Raw genomic sequence first — 24,809 nt, forward strand, 5'->3', positions numbered from 1 at the left:
GCTTCCCTTGGAAGGCTATTCCAAAACTTCACTACTCTGATGGTTAGAAACCTTCGTCTAATTTCAAGTCTAAACTTCCCATTGACCAGTTTATATCCATTTGTTCTTGTGTCCACATTGGTACTGAGCTTAAATAGTACTGAGCTGGGATGAGAAATTCAAACAAAGTTCTGATTATTTTGTTCTGTTACTCTTATATTTTTAAACAGGGATACAAAGGCTACCCTGGACCACCAGGTCATCCTGGAGACCAGGTGAGTGCCCCTTCCAGGTTCCAAGACTTTAAATCCATCCCTCTTTGTAGTTTATCTCTCGTCTGCTAATAATCTGAAATCAGGCTGAGTCATTTACCAAGCTTTTCAGTGGAATCAAAGTGCTTTTTCGGAGCCAGCCTAATAGAGAGACGATTTATGCAGCTAACTCCCGTGCTAATTGGGAGTTATGCACATATGTTAACCAAACATCAGTGGGGGCAGGGAGAAAGGAGGGACTTATTTAAGCTTCTAATTTATTTGCAACATTTATTGCCCAAACTTGTGCAAGTTTATACAATGGAAATAGGGGCAGATTTATACTCATTCTTTTTTCTTTACATTAAGTTTTCAGCTGGAGTTTACTAACTAACCACATCATACTAAGTACTTGACTGTAACTCACGTTCCACCCCCTTTTTTTATTTGGATAAATCTGATGTTTGCAGTCAAATAGCAATGAATAGCAAGGCCTGTTATAGATGATGTTAAAGGATATTATACATGAATCCATTTAGTTTTTAAAAAGTTTGGCAGAGCTTTCCCCCTGGTAAAGCAGTTCCATATGCCAGAGATATAGACACAGCCTTACACCTTCTCTTAGCCTCCTTGTTCCAAACTATCTGCAAGTTTCAGTGGAGGTGGGAAGACAGCAACGCTTGCTTTATGCCTAGATCCTGTTGAGTTGGCTTCTGTAGCTTTTTCTTCTTCTTAAATTTATTCCTCTGCCTTTTTTTATCAAAATTTTCTTTCTCTTTATAAATCGGAAACAAGTTCATTCACAGCCCCCCACTCCCAAAATCTAATAGGCTGTAGCATTAACCTCACCTTTGTGTGCTTTTCTTTTAAGGGTGAACGAGGACCAGACGGGAGCCCAGGTGCCAAAGGTTATCCTGGCAGGCAGGTGCAGTAAATCTTACCGTGCTGTGCACAGAGTAGGGATTTGGGTATGCAGGTAGATATAAGCATACTCCACTAAATACGGTGCTCACACCTTGGAATGTGTTGGTTTCTTTTTGTTTGTTTTTCCCCCTTAGCATAAATAATTTGGTCCTTTCTGATTTGTTAGTGAACATTCAGGTTCTTAGAAATCGTTCTGTTCCTTGTGATCATTGTCTTTGAAAAACTAAAGCATACTCATTCGACAAATTGACGTGATCCCTGGAGAATCTGCTCGGAGTATCATGGAGGTCCTGTGCAGACACGATCATGGCAGGATCTGCACTTGTTGGAGACGTAAACAAAGGAAAAACTACTAAGCATGTTTTGTTCCTTCACAGATATAAATTCTGTATGGCAGCACCTGTGGTTTTTGTACTAAAAATTCCCTGCAGATGGGAACTCTGTAGAATCTGTTCCATATAGCTTCAGTTTCTCCTTATAGACCTTATCTCTGGAACTATGCTCACTATGGGCCAGGTTATGCTCTGTGGACACAACAAGGAGCCACCATGCCCCTTCCTTCTGACCCTACACAAGAGCCAGGTGCAATGGCGGGTGCAGGAACAAGTATTCTCTGTGGCCCCTGGAGTCAAGGCATCTCCCTGCCCACTTTGCAATGCCTTGCATCCCAGGAATGGCCCAGGTGGGAGGAGGTTTTCATCCCTTAATGCAAAGGGAAGGAGTGCAGCATCTTTAACAATATTCGTTCTTTCAAGTGTCAGTCAGGCACTGGAGTTACACGTGTGGAAGAAAAATGAGCAAAGAACCTGGCTAGCTGAACATCCCTTCCCTCAGTTGCTCAATTTTCACTCTCTTAGCTCATGGGATGCCGTCATTTTAACCCGTTCTCCAGTCATCACAGTGTCTTCTGTGGTGGGCAGGATCTGAACTTGCAAGATAAAAACAAGGGAAATCTGGCCACATTTTTTCAGACCTACTTTATTAATCATAAAGAGATGAGAAGGGGGCGTATGCCTAGTATCCTAACTACCTGCAGTTTGCAGATCACTTTTAATACCTAATATCAAATAGGAGAAAAACCTAAGACAGAAGAAGTCTAGTGACAATAAAAGATCGTGATTAAAGCCAGCAGCAAACTCTACCTATGAAGCTTTGTCTGCTCAGCCTTTTGCTAGAGGGACTATGGAAATAGGGTCAGTCTGCTTTTGGAGATCCCTTGAGGAAGTGACTACTAGCTAGTCCCTCATGTGCTACTGTACAGCACTAGAGGACAATGGTTAGCCATAGGAAACTCACCCATGCTGCCTGATCCATAGCCCTCCACCTCCAGCATATTTACAGCCTGTCAAAGCAGAGCCACAATATAATCGCTAAACACAGTGGGTGCAGCTGGATATTGTTTTTAGCAACATGTCCACACAATCCCTGGTGAAGAACAAGTTCCCGCCACGATGCTGTGATCACCAATGTCACCAATCATTTAAAAACTGTAAGATGGCATCCAGGACACACATCTTGCCCGTTCTTAAAGTAGAAAATCTGCTCTGTGTGTCCTCAAGATCCAGTCTCTATGGCATGTGAGATCTGAGAGATGGGTCAGTAATTTAACCCCTGCAGAACCTACTCTCTCCCAGTAGCTGGCTGTATCCACATATTGGTAAATCTTCCAGCTCCCCTACAGACATGCTCACTGGACATTATATCATACAGACTGGCCATGGATGTGAACAATGGAGGAAAATTCTTCCAGTCTCTCCTACGTCTTTTATCCAAATGCATCTAATGGAGACATCCATTTCCCTAGCCTGATAAAAATTCCATAGAGAGACACACTGTGAACCTGTTTGGCTTATCCTAGCAGTTCCTTTACAGGCATGAACGCTATAGATGCACGGGCTACGGTGGGGATAATCCAAGAGCAGGAGTGCCAAATGTCTCTCTTGGACCAGGTGGTCCAGCACTCCACATCAGTTTACTTTTGCACACCAATCTTGTCCTGCTGTGAGCTGCAGTAAACAAATAGCCCTGCAGCACAGTAGTAAGGTGTAGGTGGAGCTGACTGCAAAGGGGAATAGACTAAAGAGACAGAAGAAAACTGACTCTCTGGCCTTTACCCTCTAAAAAATGTGCCAGAAGCCCTTTATGTGTGCAAAATGTTGCAGAGGAAAATAGACCAGGCTCAGGCACTTTCTTTAATAACTGCTCTGGAATGATGCATGCTCTAGACTGCCTGGAATGAATGCGGAGAACATGCGCAGAGGCATGAGGCTCCAGCTGGAACTGTCCCCTGATCCTCCATCACCGTGGCCCTGGTCCTGCAAAATTTTATTCACGCAAGGTCAATCACCAAGATTTTGAAAAATGAGTACCTTAAAGCCAGGCTCCCAGTCTGTATTTAGAAACCTAAAGAAGAGTCTGATTTTTCAAAAACGTGGAGCAGCTAGCAGCGCCTCCTGCTGATTTGTAGAATTAGTCCCGTGAGTTAGGGTTTACAGGATTGGGTCCAGAATGAGTCACACTCTTGTCATACAGGTATGAACACAGCCATGTATCTCAAGGAAAAAAAAATCCCAGGTAAACACTAGAAAATGTAATTATTAGTGTTGTCTCGTGGTTGAGCTTAATGTTAAACATTGTACCTAGCCCTACTGGGGGTATGTCTACTCTGGAACTGCAAGGTGTAATTTCCAGCTCAGGTAGACTTTCCCACACTAGCTCTGATTGAACTAGTGTACTAAACAGAGAAGTGTAGCCATGGTGGTGGGAGCAGTGGGAAAGGTTAGCTGCCCCAAGTGCAGTCCCAATCCAAGACCCTAGCTATGACCATGGACAGCTGCCGCTCGTACTGCCATGGCTACACTTCTACTTTTAGTGGGTATGTCTATCCTAGATGGAACTTACACTTTCCAGCTCTCCTGTAGATGTACACAGGTAGGCTTGTACTGTGTGATCACTTTCATATGACTCCATACAGATGCTGATTTGTTAGTCTATTAATAATAAGGTAGTGCAGATATTAGATGAAACTTTCTGCATTCATACATCTTAGGAGTGAATATGAACAACCGAGGGTTCATTTAGCATATTCCAGAAATACAGTGCTGATAGCATTCTAGAGATACCCAAGTCTGTGAATCTACAGCATAATGTACAGACTAATTCACTGGAGAGTACAATCAGTAGGAGAGATTGAGATATTTTTATGAACCTAAACGTGAATGTTACATTCACACCCTCTGCAAGGCTCATGAGAGATTTGTACACCAGAACATCATGTGAGAGCATGTGTTCATGAGTTCAACCAACATCCTAACCATTTGCGTTATGGTGAACTGACAAGATTAGTGGATGCTGTTTAATGGATTCACAGAGTCTTACTCCCAGTCAGATATTCTGGACAAAGTATTTGTCCCCAGGTACATAGAAAACAAAAGTACTTTTAAAATGCAGTTATGGTCAAGAAAGTGGCTCTGAAAAAATGGCACCTTCTTATTCAAGAGATCTGAACCCTGTGTGTTTTCAGTCAGTTCTCCCTACTGACTAAGATTTTACTATTTGTAACTTCTGTCAGCTGTGTTGGCTCTGCAGTGCTATGGGAGAGGGAGCTTGGCTCTATTTTGCTTCGTGCATCATAGGCAGAATTGTTAACGATGTTCCGACGGCAGAAATCTTCTACTGGTGATGATGTGTGAGCCAGAAAGAGCACAACTTGACTTTCAGATCCCAGGTTGAATATGCAGAGCTGACAGCTGAAGAAAAAATAAACCTGTCCTTTTTACTTGTAAACTAGATAAATTTGGTCTGGAAGCTGGTGAAAGGCAATAAACATGGAAGCTCATTATGCAATTTTTATAGGGCCTCTTTTTAGAGTACAGCCCTGCTTAAGGGAAGGGCAGTGGGTACAGAAATACAATGAGATTTATTTTGAATTCTTTCCCAGCTTCCAATGTTCTGGATAGAACCTGCCCAGTGTACCTAATTTTTACAGATGTCATAAGGCTGATCCTCCTTCACTTGAAGCCCAATGGTAATTTTAGTAGTGACTTCAAAAGGAGCATGAATGGGCCCCTCATCATTGCTAGAAAAGTGGGTGCATTGATTACAAGTCTTTCCACTATTGAAGGTAAAGAGGGTCATTCATGTCTTGGAGCTCAAAAATTTAAAATACCTTTTTAACCATTCCCTGCATGTGGAACTGTGGGCCTGATCCACAGCCTGCTGAAGTCCGTGGGAGTCTTTCCCTTGTTTTCAATGGGTTTTGGATTGGGCCCCATCTACAGTCCCCTCCCAGGAGTTAAGGTATTTTTGACATTGCAGTTAGCTGCCGCCTTGTCTGTATGGTTCATTGGCAGCATGCTCAATCCCACCTTTTGGTGAGTGCCACTGTCTACATGGTGTCACTTTACATTGCAACTAGCATTTGATTGCAATTTACTTGCATCCCACTATGTTAACCTCTCCAGTCTTTATGACCAGAAATCTCCATTCTAGTTCCAGTGTTCTGGGTCTCAGAGAGTGAGCTCCTGTGTTTTATAAGATTCCTGTTTTGCAGAGTCATCAATTCACAACAATTAGGGATTTGTTCCTCTTCTCCCCCCACCCCTCATTCTCCCATATTGATACCCCTTGGGATAGTTGTGAAATCATCAGAACCATCCTAGGATAGTGCTGTAAATATGGCACTGCTCATTAGGGTTTATATTAAAGCCTCTCCACATTTGTCTTTGTTTTTTCTCTTGTGTTTCAGGGTTTACCAGGACCAATAGGTGAAGCTGGTCCAAAAGGCAGTCGAGTAAGTGAGCCATTTTTTACCTTGTTTTTCTTTCCTCTCCCCCTGTTCTATCCCCTAGTATCTGTCGCTCCTTGTGATCAACTTTGCAACCCTAATATAAGTTTCTTATTTTTATTACATAGAGCTCATTAATTAATTGATGCATCATTAAATCCCCAATTGGTTTAAAACTGTACCAAAACCAACGGAGCAACTTCCCAGTATTGCTGTGCTGCAAAGTCAACCCTTTCAAAGTCCAAAGAATTGGAGAGGAAACAAATCCAAATCCCAAAGGATTGGTCTCCCTACAACTTTGGTCTCAGTGAGGCCTCTCTAGCTTCATCAAACACACTGGTTCAGCCACTCCAAATACTTTGAAGAGGGGTTCTTCTAGATGTAGGCTGGTCCTGAGCTTTATAAGCAGAGAAATTTGGAATTGATTTTACATCTTTATGCATCACAACAAGCCAACATCTTGAAGCCATATGCAAATGAGAACATTAATATCCCTGCATCTCAGCTTGGGTTTGCTCATCAGCTCAAGCTCTGGGGATTCCTGCTGACTGTTGAGGGATGAATTAAGAATTAAAACTGCATTTAATCACCTTTTGCTCTTCACCTACAATTAGAAATCCATAGTGATCCTCTGAGCCAATAAAAATGCTCCTCTCCTGACCATGTGGTCCTTTCTCCATGAACAGTAAATGCTACCAGCTGGTTTCCATCACTTGAAAAATTGCAAGCAATAAACAAAAGCTGACTCCATAGCTAACTTTATTCCTGTGGTAGGGAAAGGGGTGGGGGGAAGCATCAGCTGCTTAATGTACTCCGGTAGACACAGGTCTGTGATAGCACAGCTTGCTTCTCTCACTTCACTAAGTAGTAACCCTATTTCTGAATCCCCCATTTCACTAGAGTAACCAGGATCTTGCACTAGAGAATTGTGTGACTTATGGTACAGTAGGAATTCAGCGTTCATACGGGGTATGGGTGTTCAATCCAGGATAAGCCCCTTGAAAATTATCATTCATTTGCTACCCCTAAATGTCTGGGACTCAGATTTTGAAAGCCACCTAGGAGAACTGAACCTCTAATTTCCATTACAATTAATGGGAACTTAGTCTTGATATTTCTTAGCCCAGATATCGACCATTTTATGGCTGAAAGAGTCTGAATTGTTCACCACTTCGGGCCCTCTTCCCCCACTGCTTTTTCATAGGAAATGTGGGGAGATGTGAAGGTGGCTGCGTTGTGACTCAGGATGAGAGGACAAACAGTGGGTTAGATGGCTGGGCTCTGTCTGTGTGGTTGTATCATCCCATAGTGAAATTCTAACTAGTTGAAATACTGACGTGGTGTGGGATAGTGGTCTGATGGGCTCCCAGAGAGTCTCAGAGGCTTATTGGGATGGGTCAGGAGATTTGGGGAGTGGGAAGGAGGAGGGATGGAAGAAGTTCAGTGTCAGTGTTTGAATTTTTTTCTATGGCGACCCAAGTTTTGGGAAATCGTTGAGGTGGCTACCTGCTAAAATTCACTTCTGCTTGATGCTATGCAGTTGACAGAAAGAGTCCTGTGCAAAGGAGCAATGCACAAGGTAACATTTTGTTTTAATCACTGCGTGCAGCGAATTAAGCACAAGTCTCCAGTTACTGCAAGTGAAAGGACATATAGCATTTATGCAGCTGCTTTTGCCCAGGCAGGGGCCCAGAGCCCAGGAGAAATATTGCAGAACTGAATATATGACACTCACTACTGAACTGAGATGCCTTTACAGTAAACTGGATTTTAATGAGGAAGAGGAGACTCTTCTGATCAAAGTTAGATCGTGGAGGAAATGTAGGCATGTAGAAGGCTGAGCCATTGTACATAGCTATTAGGAAGCTTAATGCAGACCCAGATCAGCATGCAAGGCCTGTACAATTTCAGAGTGGGGCCTTGGTGCTCGAGGAGAGGACAAGGAGTCTGGTGAAAGGCTCGTGGAGGTATTTGGTATGGTGGGCCTGGTATTTGTAAGTGGTCTGGCTAGAATCTGCACCACAGGGTGCCCTATGGAGAGCAAGAGACAGGATTCAGCAGGAAGATGAGGGAACAGATGTTGATAAATCGAAGAGGGTGCAGAGAAGAACCATGAGAATGATTAAAGGATTAGAAAACTTGCCTTACAGTGATAAATGCAAGGAGCTCAATCTGTTTACCTTAACAAGGAGCAGATTATGGGATGATTTAATTACAGTCTATAAAGCACCTACACGGAGGACAAACAGTTAATAATGGGCTCTACAGTCTAGCCGAGAAAGGTAAAATGTGATCTCATGGCTGGAAATGGAAACTAGACAAATTCAGATAGGGAAAAAAGGTGTAAATTTTTAATCATGAGAGTAATTAACCGTTGGAACAATTTACCAAGGGTTGCGGTGGAGTCTCCATCACTGACAATTTTTAAATCAGGACTGGATGTTTTTCTAAAAGATCTGCTCTAGGAATGATCTAGGGGCAGTTCTGCAGCCTATGTTATACAGGCAGCCAGACTAGATGATCACAATGGTCTTCTGATCTTGGAATCGATGAAGGGAAGGATGAGCTTCAGGGACACTGCGGAGAGAGGAGGAAAGGAAGACCAGGTATGCGGCTGACAGGAGGAGAAACAGAATGAGAAACTCCAGGGGGACCAGGCCCTCCCACAGAGATCTCTGTTTGGCGTAGGCATGCAGTTGACCATGGTTGTAACTCTCTTGCTAACCTGCAACCCAGCTCCATTTCTCTCAGGTACGATCAGAGCCAGCCCAGGTAAGGTTCCGTCCAGCTGGCCTCTTCCTGCACGGAGTCCTCATGATCCCTGGTGTGAGGGTATGTGCCCTTGGACTACATCGTGGAAGCCAGCACCATGCAGTCCATGGGCATATACACTTGCCTCAAGGTTTATTTCATCACGGCTGCCATAGACCAGCGCTGGAGGACGTTCTTCTGTTCAGGCAGGATGGAATAACTGCTGAAGGGAAATGTATTTGACTTCTTGTTTCCTCTTTCCCTTAGGGGTATATTGGTCTCCCAGGATTATTTGGGCTGCCAGGGCCTGATGGAGAACGAGTGAGTATTTTGTGAGGAAAGCCCTGGCTTTCTGTCTCTAGAATATCCATCACCCAATTTCTTCGATACCTATTGCAGCCTCTTCTGGACGTGACTCTGTGGTCTGCTCCCTCGCTTTGCCTGCTCTTAAAAGAACAGGAAAGAATGCCTAATACTGAGACAGAGAGATGGTTACTCTCTTCAGTATGCTCCTTTCCTCATGTAGGAGATGGACCTTTGTGCAGTACATTAATGGGCAGCTCAGGAAACTCAGGGTTCCAAGCAAGGTGACACATTGCTATTCATAAAGTAGAGGGGAGTGTTCAGGTGGATTATATTTTTCCATTGTTGCTGTGATTTTTTTTTCTTTTGGTCCATCTCAGTGTAAGAAAAGCAAATACTTAAGGAAAAAATCATTCCTTCAGCCTGGGACAAATGTTTTTCCAAATTGACTAGTGATTTTGAGTGCTGAACTGGAAATGCCTTCAAGGAGCCCGGTTCTCTGAAGGCAGCTGCTTGTCCCTTTCTACTGTTGGGCTCCTTTCAGGTATCTCCAGATGGGCAACCTAAAGTTGAGGCATCCAGTGTGACTGGTCACTTTTGAAAATCCCCATCCCCTCACCCCATCTTTTCACTTACAGCTTCCATGCTTTCCAAACCATTGATTCTGATCTGGAAGAGTAACAGGGGACCTTCCTTTCCTCTCTTCTCTTCTTACCCAAGCCCTTTTAAAAACAGTGCCATTTCACCCCCTTGCCAGCCACACAGTAAAGGGCCCACTCTTCCACCCCCTCCCCACCCCCCCAAACCAGATCTTCTAAGGATGAAAATTGATTTTTATTTTTGCTCAACCTGATTAGCAAATACAGACTCCAGAAACAAGAAAAGCCGTTGAACATGTGTGTGCTTGCATGGGAGGGACTCTAATGCTCCGGAGTGGCTGATTTAATGCTCATAGAACTAAATAAGAAACATAAACAGAAGCTCTCTAGTGAGTGCCTTGGCTGTAGCTTTCATTTGATTCCAGGCCAGTGGCTTAATTACTGCTACTGCTAAGCATAGCCTGCTGCCCCTGGGTGTGGATGATGCTTGTCCGAACTATGGGGAGGTTATAGTTAATGGGTTAAGGTTATTTCTCTTCCCACTCTCTCTTGCTCTCACAGCTGACTGCAAATAGCCAACATCTTGATTTCTCACCAGTGCCGCAGTTATTAGCCTGTTTTTTGTTTCCCTTTGTTTTGTTTGTTTTCCCATTCAGACCTATTTTTTTTTCTGTGTGTTTTTCCTTACAGGGTATCCCTGGAGTTCCTGGGAAGAGGGGCAAGATGGGTAGGCCGGTAAAGTTTTTCCTCGTCTATTATGCAGACTTTGTTGAATGAAACTGGAAACATAATCCTTCTGCTGCCTGGTTCTTTTCTGTAACTTCTGGTGATAGCTGAATGGGGAGATCAAAGATCTCCTGATAGCTTTCTAGCTCTCTGGCTTGTACCCCCCCTGTCCAGACAATGCCATATACACAAGTGCATTTTGTATAGCAACAAATTGTGTCCATGAAATGCTTTATGGAATTAATCAGCGCCATCATTTTATTGTTATGAAGGTATAATAGCTGTGGATGGAGGGGAAGTGTGAGATCTAGGTGAGAGAGAGAAGAAATATTTTCCGGAGAGTAGATGAAGCCTAGAGTTGCAAGAAGGCAGGCAGATGGCAGGCACGGCCCAAGACAAGGCTCTTGCACTACCATTGGCCAAATTGTGTAGCAGGGACAGTGGAGAAGAGTGTGAGATGACCAGGGGAAGCAGGGAAGGGAGGAAAGGTAAGACTCATGTGACTGTATCCTGCAATGAATGTGGAGCCAGATGATATTGTTTGGAAGCTCAGGGACTGGATGCATTGGTGTAATGACTCTTCCCTGTATGTGTGAGAAAGCTGGCAGCTGTGTTCTGCCCAGTCTGGAGAGCTGACACTCAGGGAGTTCCATTAGCCCATTTGCTCCTGCTTGCTTTTGGCTGTGATCTGTTGTGCATCCCTTTGTAGTGGATATGTTCCCACTTTCCCATATCTGCTCTCCAGCACTGTTATGCCATCACTTGGCTTATTCCCTTTTATGCTCTCTCCCCTGCCTGTGTTTGCCTTGCCAGATCTGTTACGCAGTTGGCAGATGTACACGTGGTGTCATAGCCCTCTGACAATCCCTGAGAAGGCTTGTTCTTACATTCTTGTATTCAGTGCCTTGTCTTTCACCTAGTGTACGTTTCTGCTCTGTGCCCCTGTCGCTGTCATGCTTCCTTGTAAATTGTCCCTTTACCCACATGCAGAAAAATCCACTGCTCCCCTCCCTCATCCTTGCATGCGAACATGTGTTTTCTAGGAGTCCCACGCCTACCACTTGCTGCTGTTCTCACAGTAAAAGCTATGCAAACATCCTGACAATTCTTCATTCATCCCTGTTGACTATTCATCTCTTGGAGGGGGCAGGGGAGCAAGGGGTAGAAAAAAAATGGCCAAATCTTCCTATAGTTTCGTAGAATGTTAGTTACATCAAAAACCACTATGATGAATAACTGCAAAGAGTCCATTGAAACTCTGACTCACTAACCAGAATAAAATAAACAAGGCAACCGTCGTTAGGTACAGGGATCTGGTCAGGGTTTCTGGGCTCTGATGTGTTTCCACATACAGTGTGCTGTATGCTCAACACATTCCAGCTGTTTGGGAGGTTTTTTTGGGTTTTTTGTTTTTTGTTTTTGGTGATCTTCCACATGGAAGTCTTTGCCTAACGGTCACTGTTACAAACCCAATGTTCCCTGGAGGTCAGCGGGATTCTCTCTCACAAATGCGTATGTACTTAGGCTGTGATTTTCAAAGGCCATAGGGAAGTTAGGTATTCAAGCCCCACTGAACTGAGTGCCCAATTCTTAGACTCCTTGTGAAACGTCCAGCCCCATTCCCATGATGGGATATCAGGGATTTATCAGAAATCTTGAACATCCTGTTCTGTTTCGGTTCTAGTGCTGCACCCTTCGCTGCAGGATCCTCAGGCCCAGATCCTCAAAAGCAGTTAGGCCCCTGACTCCTATTGAAATCAGTGGGAGTTAGGTGCTTAAATTCATTGATTTCAGTGGGAGTTAGGCACCTAAATAACCTCTCAGGCTCTGAGCCTGAGTACTTTCCAGGGTTGCATTAAGGATTGATAATGATTATCTACTTCCATAACATTGTGAGACACAGGGAGGTTAAATGACTTGCCCAAGGTTACAAACAAATTGCTGGTAGAGCTGAGACAAGTACTCAGCCTATCTGACTGCCGCTCCAGTGCCTTATCTACTAGGCCATCTGCCCTTCAGCATATCTGCATTGTCAGTGGGCCCACTTCAATTTTGTTCATTGCTTCCCTGGTCTGGTAGGTTCTCTGTAGCTGTGCTTGTACTTCTGTCTCTGTCTGTTTGAGTTGCTTGTCATTGCAGTACAGGACCTCTATAGATTAAGCACTGAAAGTTTTGTATGTTACACTGTGAGCCTCCCAGGATGATGTAAGTGTGTAAAGATTAAAAAAGACAAACTGGATATGAGTCAGGTTTTGAAACCGTTCCAGGGGAGTTGAGCTGTGCAGGGCTGTAAGGAACATGGTGAATCTGTCCTGAAAACAGCAATTCAGCTGACTCTTCCTCCTCCTACCGCACTCCTCCTACCATGCATCAGAAACACACTAGATGAGTGTACTTATAAAATGTGTGGGCAGCAAGGAGTTCCCTAGCACAGGAGAGGAGGTCTGGGGCTTTGTGCTGGGAGAGTTACTATTAAAATGCGATGTACTAGGAAGACTTTAATAACATGACTCTGTGATGTCTCGAGGACAGCTGCCTTTTGTAGGAGCAGGCTGGAGCCTGGGAACCCAAGTGGCTGTTACTAAACCTTCATCCTTTCCAATGCACTGACTAAGAGTGAGGGGGTTTTATGGTGCTCAGATGGGCAACTGGCCATGAGGTCCTGGCAAGAGAGAGAAGGGGATGAAATTGTAACTTGATTGGCACGAGAGTGGAATGCGCACAGTTTCAGATGCACAAAGGAGGGGAGAGAGTCCGAGCTAAAAGGCTTTGGCTTTATCTTTGTATGAGCGAGGGGCAAGCTGGCCATAATTCATCTTCACAAGGGAGATGTAATAGGTCAGGGTGGGGCAGGCAGCCTGTGTAATATCTTTGCGTAGAGGAGTCTATTGCTCTCCACCTTTCCCAGGGAGCAGAGCTGGTAGGAATCTCTCTCACTGTGTGGGATAGAGATGTCTCATCTTTGGAAGGAAGTCTGTGGGTTTTCAAGGAGAGTGAGAACAGTCTGAGGTTCTCTACCAAGAAAACGAAAGAAATGCATGAGGCTCTACCTTCTATCAGGGAGATGTAGTGGCTCATGAGAGAGTTGGCTTTTAGATTACTACAATAATCAGAGTGATTGTGACATGTGGACACTGTAGGAGTTCACTAAAATGTATCTCAAAACCTGTGCATGGCAGAGAACACTGAATTGCTATTCAAGGGGAAAATGAGTTCCATTTTCAAAAGCAGCTTTGGTACTTAAACCCCTGAGCCTCTTTGGATGTCATGCAGGAAGCCTATGCAGAAACCCATAGCTTTAAGTGAGGTTGATGAGAGGTTCTGAGAGATAGAAAATGAGTTACCTGTTTCATAGAGATGAGAAGTGAATTACAAACTGTTTGAGGCAGATTATTAATCAGAAAGGGATGAGCATGTAAAGAAGGAGCTAAAAGTGACAGAAAGAAATAGGATCTAGTGTTTGTGATTCAAAACTGTAGACAAAGGATGTGCACTATTAATAGCAGTGATAAGAATGAAGAGCAGGGTAAGATGAGAGGAAAATGAAAAGATCTTCTGAAGAATAATGGGCAACTTCTAAGGCATAAATTGAAGCCCATTTAACGGTACCAGGTTTGTATGGGTTTGGTATGATTTACATCAGGACAATTTTAAATAATTGTAGCCTTGGTTCAAATGGCATGGATGTCACTCCCCAACTCAAAACTCTGCAATAATTCTAGCACTCATTATCCCAGGTCCATGGCTATTTGTTAGATATACGTTTGCCGGTTTGCACAATGATAGTTGACTAGGTCAAGTAATGACCTCTTGGAGTTCTCTTTTGTTTTAGTATGTGGCTAGGCCAATTCACAATCTTTAACTCTTATTAAGAATGCCTTCCTGATTTACTCATCGCCTCTCACAATGTTTGTCCCCGGTTTGTGGCCTTCCTGTTCCTGTGGTGGGCTTGGACTTGGGTGTCCTTTATAAACAAACAGTTTACATGAATGTGAGCTTTGATTAACTGTGCATGTTCAGGTAGTCAGGTCCAGTAGGAGATAAGGAATCTAGCAACATTGAGATGGAAAAGACCTGTTGCCTTCTTCTGTCTACCTTATTCCCTAGCTGTATCATAGCTGCATATTTCCTTTTGGTGTATCCAGTGGTCTGTTAGACACCTTGTAACTATCTCAAATGGTGGAGTCTTTGTCACCTTTCTTGAGAGACCACAGTCTAACAGGATCTTGGATTCTGCAGGGGCTGGCCTTTCACTCATGAAGGGCACAAGCTGAATTTTTTGACTTACTTACTTTATTTATTTTGACACAGATAATGGAGGGCAGGAAACAAATCCCCATGAAGTGATGGGTTAAACAAGTGTGCAAGTGAATGTTATAGGAGAGATTTTTCTACTGACAAATCCGTTCCAAAAGGTTCCAAGTTCGGTTCGGAGAATTGGTGAACAGTTAATGGATTTGTCTGAAGTTTATTTTGATGTAGCCAAACATTTGAATTGCTCTCCCACTCTGCGACCCCGTTGCAGTTGCTGTTCCTTGTTGGCATGGCAGATGTGCTAGGTGCTGTACAAATGTAATGAAAGAACAATCCCTGCTCCAAGGAGCTCTCATATGAGAAGACTCAGTCACTGGATGAGACAAATTATTGTGATTGGGAGGCCAAGGTAAGAGTAAAGAGAGAACATTATCTGTACGATACACAGAGGTCTCAGCTCCCCGCCTGCCTAGACATGCTCATCTGGTAATGTTTTGTAGAAGTTTTTCCTCATCCCTATTATTTTCTTTGCTCTTCTGTAGCTTGTGTATTTGGCAAGTGATAAGCAGCTGTGTTCTGCCAGCTGTTAACAGATTGCATGTTGGGAGAGTACTTGTAATCCAATATGCCAACTAACCTTCAAAGAGGGAGACTTATCAACAGTGCAGCCCTGTCATCCCACTTACAAAACCTTTGGCAAGTTCCAGCGTGTTGGCCAAAGTGCTGCTCCCAGTGGATAATTGGACAGGTGGCTTGGATTATACAACTACCATGTACAAAAAAAAAAGGAATCAAACCAAATGTTCATGGTCTGTTAGAATGGTGCCATGTACCCTAAGGATGAGCATTGGTGGGAGTCTGTCAGCACAAGCTATGGGGAAACAGCACAGTCCAGTGGCTGGGATACTGGACTGGAAGTCAGGAGATGTGGGTTCTAATCCAGTCTCTGATGTGTTGTGTGACCTTGGGAAAGTCACTTTTCCCCTGTGTGGCTGAGTTTCCCTGTGTGTGAAATGGGGATAATTATATCTCCTTTCCTTTGTAAAGTACTTTTGAGATCAGTGGGTGGAAAATGGTATGTAGGTGCTAAGTATTATTCTATTAAGATATAGTGCATACGTACAAGCTGCCAGTTCTCCAGCAATCCCATAGAAGTGGCCTCCGAGTGCCACATTTTGGCAAGCTGCAGAATTTGGCATCCGTTTTGCATGAGCTGACCACAGTTTAGGTCTGCCGGCTGGCCAACTCTCCGCTTGTAACCTGATGGTGCCCTTCTTGCCTGGGTGTTTTTCATGTCTGCTGTGTTTATAATTCAGTACAAAGAAAGTTAATATTTTAATTGTCTACAGTAAGCATCATGGCACGGTGGATTTTTTTTTCTCCCGCCCCCTTAGGTCAGGAGGAAGCAATGCGTCAACTGTGGGCCCAAGCATTCACCACTTCCTACTGACCACCTAATAACCGGTGTCATCTGCATCCCTTCCTAAATGGAAAGATGTTGCTGTGTTTGACACACCAGATAATGAGAAGCAGGACATCTCAGGCTCTTTTTTGTTAGGAAGGGTTAGTTTTACAGCACAAGGAGGAGGAAAGTTGGCAGGTCTGAGTACTGAGTGGTGAACATAAGTGGACACAGTCATGCCAAGTTACACAGTCTCTCCTGTTGCCCAAACAAAGAGTGGTGGGACACTTCTCACCATGTGTCTGGAAAGGCGGAGAATGACTATGAAAATAAATATAATTCATCCCAGTGAAGACTAGGGCCTGAACCAACCTCTCTTCCCCACTTGGGTCTGTACTCCTCTGCAGCCGGGTCCAAACACCATGGCTCTTCCCTGTCTTCAGAATGAGATCCGTGCAAGCCCTAACTTTGGGAAGGTTTGGATCTAGACTCTGTAGCTAGGCCATCTGTGTTTTAGCACCCTAATAAATCGTGAGGTCATAACGGCTCTGACATTGCACCGGCAGACTCCATTCAGTGGAGCTCCATTTGGGTGCCCGTGGGAGTCTGGCCATGTGGAACTTCTTGCAGGATCCTAAGAACCTGCTGCTGCCCACATTGAAATGAATGGGGATTTTTGCCATTGACCTTACTGGCATCAGTATCAGGCCCAAAGCACTCACATATAAAGTGTGTGAACATAATGGTTCCCATTGACCAACGAGGGTTTCAGCCCATGTGTCTGTTCCATTATCCCATCGCTGCAATCTGGTTAGCAACAGAGACCCAGGGAGGGAGTGGGGAGAAAAGAAATAAAATTTAAAAAAAACAAAAAACTCAAACTCTACTTTAAAAAATATTTTGTTAAAAAATAATAAAGAACTGTTTTAAATACTTACAGGCTTAAGCTCTGCAGATTTCCAGCTGGCTGTAGAGTGTTTTATTATGTTGATCCAGCAGCTATTGCTTTCAAAATAAAAAGTGAGAGGAATGGAAACATACTTTTTTAAGAAATGCAAAAGCAGTTTGAGATCCCAAATGATAGAATAAGGTATATTCTAAACCCCCAAATCTTTGCTCATCAGCTCTTCCTCCCCCATTCTCCTGCCAAGCCTCAAGTCTGGAACTGGGTATTCACCTTAAAGAGTTGGTTAAATAGCTCAACCTTTGAACCATCGTTGCATAACCTAGGAAGTCATTTAAACACAGTCTGTAGCACTCAGTCTTGCATCCATGGATCCTTTCTCTCAGATAGCGACCAGTTGAAGTCAATGGGATTCTGCACAGAGTGAAGGTCAATGCTCTGGTGTACACTTAAAACTTGGGTTGACCTAGCTGCATCACTTAGGCTGTGAAAAACTTCATGCTATGTGTGATGTAGTTAGATCGACCTACCCCACTCTGCAGACGCAGCTAGGTCAACGGACGAGTTCTCCCATTGACCTAGCTACCACCTGTTGAGGGGGCGGATTTATTACAGCCACAGGGAAAAAGAAACCTTCCATTGCTGTAGCAAGTGTCTACGCTACAGTAGGGTAGCTGCAGCTGTCCTATTGTTGCTCTTGTAATGTAGACCTAGCCTATGCATACAGGTAACTTTGCAGGATTACCGCTATGGTTTGTCCAGATGATGTGGCTAGTGGGAGGAGAAAAAGTGTTCTACAACTGACCCTAAAACTTTGTGCCTTCACGCACTGAGACCTTGTCTACACTAGCCCTTTTTGGAGCAGTCTTGCACCATTCCAGTGGTACTAACAGTGATGGCAACTGTAATGTAGACCGGCTGTTGGTGTCCACCAGCAATTTTAACACCGTGTCATCTAGACCGTCTCTGAGCAGTGGTAAAACCAGTGGTGTCCTGTACTACCCTGAACTTGGGTGCATTCAGGATCCAGTATCATGGCTCCACCCTGTCTTCAGAGTGGGCCAACCTAAAACTGCCTAATCTGTGCAAGCCCAGACTTTGGGAAGGTTTGGATCTAATCTCTGCAGCTCAGGTTGTCTCTGCTTTAAGCAGCCTAATAAACAGCAGTGTCACTAAGAGCCTGATGCTGCAGGGCCTTTGGCTTTGGCAGACCCCCTGCTGACTTCAGTGGGGCTCCTTTTGGGTGGTGGGGGGTCTGCCCATGTGGAACTTCTTGCAGGACTGGGGCTAGCTGCCGTTGGTGCAATGCTGGAAGGCTTCCCCAAGAGGCTTTAGTATGTAGACAGTTCCAGAAACGTATTCGCTAGGACATGGTTTCTAACCCCTATGTAAAGTGGTTTGATGCCAGTGCAAAGTTATGCTACAACCTAGCTTGGCCTCCTTTTTGTGCTTTAGCTGCCTCTGTGGTTAAACAAGATTGCTTGCCCTGTTTTAATGAGACCTAGAGCAGAGCATTTTCCTGACTGGGAGGACAGTCTCAGATCTGAGCCCCCGGGCCTAGGTAGCAAGCTCTGAAGGATGACATGATTTTCAAATATTTTGTTTTGAATAAGTGTGGTACAACACCTAACACAGTGGGGCACCAGTCCCTCACCCTGGGTCTCCCAAGCCCAGCAGGGTCAGGCTGCTTCAGGAACTGGATACAATAGAAAGCTTTTGGGGAACACAAAGGGGTTTCAGGAATTGGTGGTCATGATTTGTGCTACTGGCCTTTCAGGAGCTGTTGTCTATTGGAGGTAAATCAAACGAGGTCCTGAACACTTTGTAATCAATCAAACTCCTACTGCAGTTTGGGGAGGAGCAGGGGGTGTTACCTCTTTAATGTCATTTTGCTTGTTGGCCAGATAAGTCTCTCTTTTAAAAGTAATTGCTTTTGTTACTGGTGGTAGCACTTTAGATGGTTCAGATGGGACATATTTCAAAAACAGAATTTACTTTTCACTGCTTCTCTGGTTTCTTTACTTTCTCCTTCTGCCTCAACTTGGACAGTAAAATTGGGCTGTTAATTGTCACTTCTCTCTGGGCCTGTTTCACCATCATGACACACTGGTATCAGTCTGAAGTGACACACTGGTCTCTTTCTAGTTAGTTTCACTTTCCACTTTTTAAAATAATGTGTTTGGGTTTCCTATATCCATCTAGCTAGGTACTTACATGGCTTCTATCACTCTGATTTCTGATGCCTCGCAAGCATGTATTATGTGTTCCCTGAACACTCCTGTGAGGTAGGAAAGAATTATTATGCCTAGAATCTCTTTTAATTCAGGGGGAACTGAGGCACTAAGAGATTAAGTGATTTAACCAAGGTCATCTGGGGAGTTCCTGGCAGAACTGGGAACTCAGAACCCAAATCTCTTGGGTACCAGTCTGATGCCTTTAGCATAAAACTGTCCATCCTTCCTGCAGGTAAATGTTTACTCATTGATCAAACGAAAACCTGAATTGATTTAAATTTAAATTTAAAAAAAAAAAAGTAAAAACATTCTTGCAAATTTAAAAGTTTTTTTTTCAAAAATGTAAAATTTGGGTCTAGAAATGTTCCTTAAGGAGAAAACAGCATGATTTGGATACCTTGGTTGATAATGGATTAGGATGCTTGAAAGAAAAGTTGCAGAGGAAAAAAAGGTAAGTAAGGTCTCTATAGTGCTCATCACCCTAGGGTCTAAGCTGTCAATTAGGGCACCAACAAAGTGAAAAAAGTCCTATGCAGCAAAACATGGAGCAAAAGGAGTGAAGAATCAAAGAGGCCAGAACTGCAAAGAAGCCCAAGTGAACGTCAATGGAATTTCAGTCCTCCAGTTGAGGGGCTTGATCCAAACCCTATTTAAGTCAATGGGAGTCTTTCCAATGGCTCCCATGTGTCTCACAGGTGGAGATCTGTCTAGGTACATAAGAGGATGATGTGAAATCTTTGTGAGAGAGCATGAAACGTGGAAGAGTAAGGTTATGTGTCCATCTCACAATGGCCGTCTCTGAGGAGCAAAGGGGCAGAATTGTAGCAGTACCGCCCATCTGTTACAGGGCTCCAGGAAGGAGATGGTGGTTTGGGTGAGAGGAAGTTGCTATGGTTCTAGATCTGGAAGCAGGACAGGTGAAGGCTCTTGTCCTTCCTGAAGAGTCAAAAGCATGAATGAACACAGCCGGGGAGCCTGGAGATTGTACAGTGTTAAGGGTCTGCGTGCGGGGACTTCTCTTAGCTCTTCTGCCTCTAAAACATGCACTTGGACATACCTGTCAGCCCCTTTGCTCACCGGTAGAGAGGCTCATGCCTGTTCTATTCACAAAGGATGTTGTCAGAGATCAACGCTGCCAGCGTAAGTTCCATTCGTTTATTTTATTATCCCACTTTTTCTATGCATGCCTTCCCCTTCTTTTTGTTTAAACTGTTTGACTTACAAACTCCATCCTTCAGGGAGACTTTCTGGGCAGCAGCTCACCTGGCTGAAGCCAACTGGCAAACATAGCTTTTTGCAGACCAAGGCTGGAGGGCTGGGTGCTTTGGGCAGCTTTACCTTCAGCCAACAGGAAAATAAAATCCTATTTTTGGAGAAGGATTCTATCGGCCTGAAGACCTGCCAGGATTCTTTGAAGCAGCAGCCACCAGATTGCTTCCCTTACTCCAGCAGAGAAGGAGTTTTAAATAAAATCAGATGTTCTCTTTCTCTTTTTCACCTCTGAAAAAGTCTAGGGGAGGTATAAGATTCAAAGCATCTTACCATTCTCCTCTATTTCTTGAGGATCATTGATCTCCGTGATGAGGTTGAGAGCTCTGTTTTTCTTTCTGTCTGTCTGTCTTTCTAGAGCCTCTCTGACAACCATAGCAAAAAGGCCTGGTTTCTCCTTGTGTCCCTTTAAGCAGTGAAAGGAGAGGACCTGGTCTTGAGCACCATTTTAACAGGCACCATGATATAAACAGGGAAAGGGGAAAATAGTGTTTGTGTTCATCTATCTGTCTGAGCCTGACCATCCTCAGCAGAACTCTCATTAAGCTGGGCACAGGATGATATGCCTTTTGCAGAGGGGAAGGCTGATCTGATCCAGTGGTTATCCTAGGATGTTGAAGACCTGGGCTCCATTCCCAATCGTGCCACAGCCTTCCTGGGTGGCCTGGTGCAAATCATTTACCCTCTTGGGGCTCAGTTACTTCTCTGTAAAATGGAGAGAATAGCAGGGCCCTGCCTCACCAGGGTATTATGAGGTGCTCACATATGAGCACCATGTAATGGGGGCCATATATATACTGAAGACCATTTCCTTAGGGCAATACCCTCTCCTGCTTGTATATGCTGTTTTTGAACGCAACTTCGGCTTGCTTCTTTCAGGGAGTTTCTCTCTGACAATGTGAAATCCATTCAGCTTTTTTTAATATTTCCCAGCTGCTAACTAGAGCCAAAAGTTTGGTCATACCTGACTTCAGCAGTCCATAGAGGAGCCCCATTGGCTCTTCTCCAGCAAAACTTGTTACTCACGTGTTTTCCTCTTAGCTCTGTTGCCTTTGTTGCCTCCATCCAGTTCCCCACTTTGGATCCTATAGCTGGCAGGATGAATATCTATATATTTTTCAGTGTGGTGTTTCTCTGTTCAATCCCAGTCCTTGAGCATACTTTCCACAGGCTATGCTGCTCAGGAAGCAAACTGCAGCGTGCTTGCAACACGCTCACAATCCTAAATGGTAGGATTTTCATCAACGAAAGTTATACATTTCTTTACTATCCTGTGGGGCAGGATTTTTAATTATATTAGACTGGTTAGTCATTTTCACAAATCTCTTGTCGTTGGCCCCACCCTGTATTTGCTTATCAGCAAGGCTGTGAAAGAAGCGCTTTCTGCCTCTCCCACGTCTCTAATGTGGTATATCACGCTAGTGGAATAGAGCAGAAGTGAGTCAATGCAGAACTCCTTGAGGACTCTAGAGGGAGGTAGTAGGAAGAATCTGGGGAAGAACAAGAAAAGGAGTACTTGTGGCACCTTAGAGACTAACCAATTTATTAGAGCATAAGCTTTCGTGAGCTACAGCTCACTTCCTCAGATGCATATCGTGGAAACTGCAGCAGGCTTTATATATACACAGAGAATATGAAACAATACCTCCTCCCATCCCACTGTCCTGCTGGTAATAGCTTATCTAAAGTGATCATCAGGTGGGCCATTTCCAGCACAAATCCAGGTTTTCTCACCCTCCACCCCCCCACACAAATTCACTCTCCTGCTGGTGATAGCCCATCCAAAGTGACAACTCTTTACACAATGTGCATGACAATCAAGTTGGGCTATTTCCTGCACAAATCCAGGTTTTCTCACATCCCCCCCACCCCCATACACACACAAACTCACTCTCCTGCTGGTAATAGCTCATCCAAACTGACCACTCTTCAAGTTTAAATCCAAGTTAAACCAGAACATCGGGGGGGGGGGTAGGAAAAAACAAGAGGAAACAGGCTACCTTGCATAATGACTTAGCCACTCCCAGTCTCTATTTAAGCCTAAAATAATAGTATCCAATTTGCAAATGAATTCCAATTCAGCAGTTTCTCGCTGGAGTCTGGATTTGAAGTTTTTTTGTTTTAAGATAGCGATCTTCATGTCTGTGATTGCGTGACCAGAGAGATTGAAGTGTTCTCCGACTGGTTTATGAATGTTATAATTCTTGACATCTGATTTGTGTCCATTTATTCTTTTACGTAGAGACTGTCCAGTTTGACCAATGTATATGGCAGAGGGGCATTGCTGGCACATGATGGCATATATCACATTGGTGGATGTGCAGGTGAACGAGCCTCTGATAGTGTGGCTGATGTTATTAGGCCCTGTGATGGTGTCCCCTGAATAGATATGTGGGCACAATTGGCAACGGGCTTTGTTGCAAGGATAAGTTCCTGGGTTAGTGGTTCTGTTGTGTGGTATGTGGTTGTTGGTGAGTATTTGCTTCAGGTTGCGGGGCTGTCTGTAGGCAAGGACTGGCCTGTCTCCCAAGATTTGTGAGATATTTGTGATATATGCCATCATGTGCCAGCAATGCCCCTCTGCCATATACATTGGTCAAACTGGACAGTCTCTACGTAAAAGAATAAATGGACACAAATCAGATGTCAAGAATTATAACATTCATAAACCAGTCGGAGAACACTTCAATCTCTCTGGTCACGCAATCACAGACATGAAGATCGCTATCTTAAAACAAAAAAACTTCAAATCCAGACTCCAGCGAGAAACTGCTGAATTGGAATTCATTTGCAAATTGGATACTATTAATTTAGGCTTAAATAGAGACTGGGAGTGGCTAAGTCATTATGCAAGGTAGCCTGTTTCCTCTTGTTTTTTCCTACCCCCCCCCCCGAGATGTTCTGGTTTAACTTGGATTTAAACTTGAAGAGTGGTCAGTTTGGATGAGCTATTACCAGCAGGAGAGTGAGTTTGTGTGTGTATGGGGGTGGGAGGGATGTGAGAAAACCTGGATTTGTGCAGGAAATAGCCCAACTTGATTGTCATGCACATTGTGTAAAGAGTTGTCACTTTGGATGGGCTATCACCAGCAGGAGAGTGAATTTGTGTGGGGGGGTGGAGGGTGAGAAAACCTGGATTTGTGCTGGAAATGGCCCACCTGATGATCACTTTAGATAAGCTATTACCAGCAGGACAGTGGGGTGGGAGGAGGTATTGTTTCATATTCTCTGTGTATATATAAAGCCTGCTGCAGTTTCCACGATATGCATCTGAGGAAGTGAGCTGTAGCTCACGAAAGCTTATGCTCTAATAAATTGGTTAGTCTCAAAAGGTTAGTGCCACAAGTCCTCCTTTTCTTTTTGCGAATACAGACTAACACGGCTGTTACTCTGAAACCTTCATTAGGGAAGAACAAGGAGCAGATAGAGTAACAAAATCTTCCTCTAATCCCAGTGGCTGCTTGCTTGCAGCATTCTGGCCAATTTGTGGCATTACCAATGTTGTGGAACATGACTGCCTTGCAGGATCAAACAAGAGGCGATTGGCTGCGCGTTGGGGACGGCCAAGTTGGGAAATAGCCATAGATATGTGTGGGAGCTAATGCAATTCCCTGAGTTAAAAAGCAGAGTACTGCAGTAATCCACAACAGGGGTCCAAAGCAGTGCTGCTCACCCCTTTAAAAATACTGCAGTATTTGGTAAGCATCTGAAACACTGTAGCATTACTATTGAAAGCTCTCATGCACTGGACCATTGCTGTTAGAATATTTCATAGTTTGGATCTTATCTTTGTAGAGAGACGGGCTTTGGGACCATCTCCCCTGTCTTTTTCATGGTTGCATGCAATTCCTACATCTGTTGCATGTATGGAAAATTAGTACCTATGACACTGTGCTTAAGTTCCTTCTGAGGCTGGGTTGCCCCTGTTCCCGCAGGATTCATTTTACATGTTTAGGTCCAAAGACATGCACCTGGGAACCACATGCTGCCATTAACACCTGGGATTTGGGAGGGCTTAGGCCAGTTGTTCTCAACCAGGGGTATGTGTACCCCCAAGGGTACACAGAGGTCTTCCAGTGGGTACATCAACTCATCTAGATATTTGTCTAATTTTACAACAGACTACATAAAAAGCACGAACAAAGTCAGTACAAATTAAAATTTCCTACAGACAATGACTTGTTTATACTGCTCTATATGCTATATGCTGATGTAAGTACAATATTTATTTTCCAATTGATTTATAATTATATGGCAAAAATGAGACAGCAGCAATTTTTCAGTAATAGTGTGCTGTGACACTTTTTTGTATTTTTTGTCTGATTTTTGTAAGCAAGTAGCTCTTAAGAGAGGTGAAATGCAAGACAAATCTGACTCCTGAAAGGGGTACGGTAGTCTGGAAAGGTTGAGCACTATTGGCATAGGCT

The 24,809-nt window shown here is 43.9% G+C and overlaps 1 protein-coding gene across 3 annotated transcripts in view; it reads left to right on the forward strand.

Annotated features, from left to right (window-relative positions):
- Positions 1-24,809, forward strand: part of COL27A1 (collagen type XXVII alpha 1 chain) — a 240,651-nt gene that overhangs the window by 70,625 nt on the left and 145,217 nt on the right. For all 3 annotated transcript variants that reach the window (XM_073314249.2, XM_073314253.2, XM_073314251.2), the window contains 5 exons: positions 210-254; positions 1,102-1,155; positions 5,902-5,946; positions 8,959-9,012; positions 10,284-10,328. In XM_073314249.2, coding sequence (XP_073170350.2) covers positions 210-254; positions 1,102-1,155; positions 5,902-5,946; positions 8,959-9,012; positions 10,284-10,328 — 243 coding nt within the window. The remainder of the gene's footprint in view (positions 1-209; positions 255-1,101; positions 1,156-5,901; positions 5,947-8,958; positions 9,013-10,283; positions 10,329-24,809) is intronic.

Source organism: Lepidochelys kempii, chromosome 16 (assembly GCF_965140285.1).
Source record: "Lepidochelys kempii isolate rLepKem1 chromosome 16, rLepKem1.hap1, whole genome shotgun sequence".
Classification (NCBI taxonomy): domain Eukaryota; kingdom Metazoa; phylum Chordata; order Testudines; family Cheloniidae; genus Lepidochelys; species Lepidochelys kempii.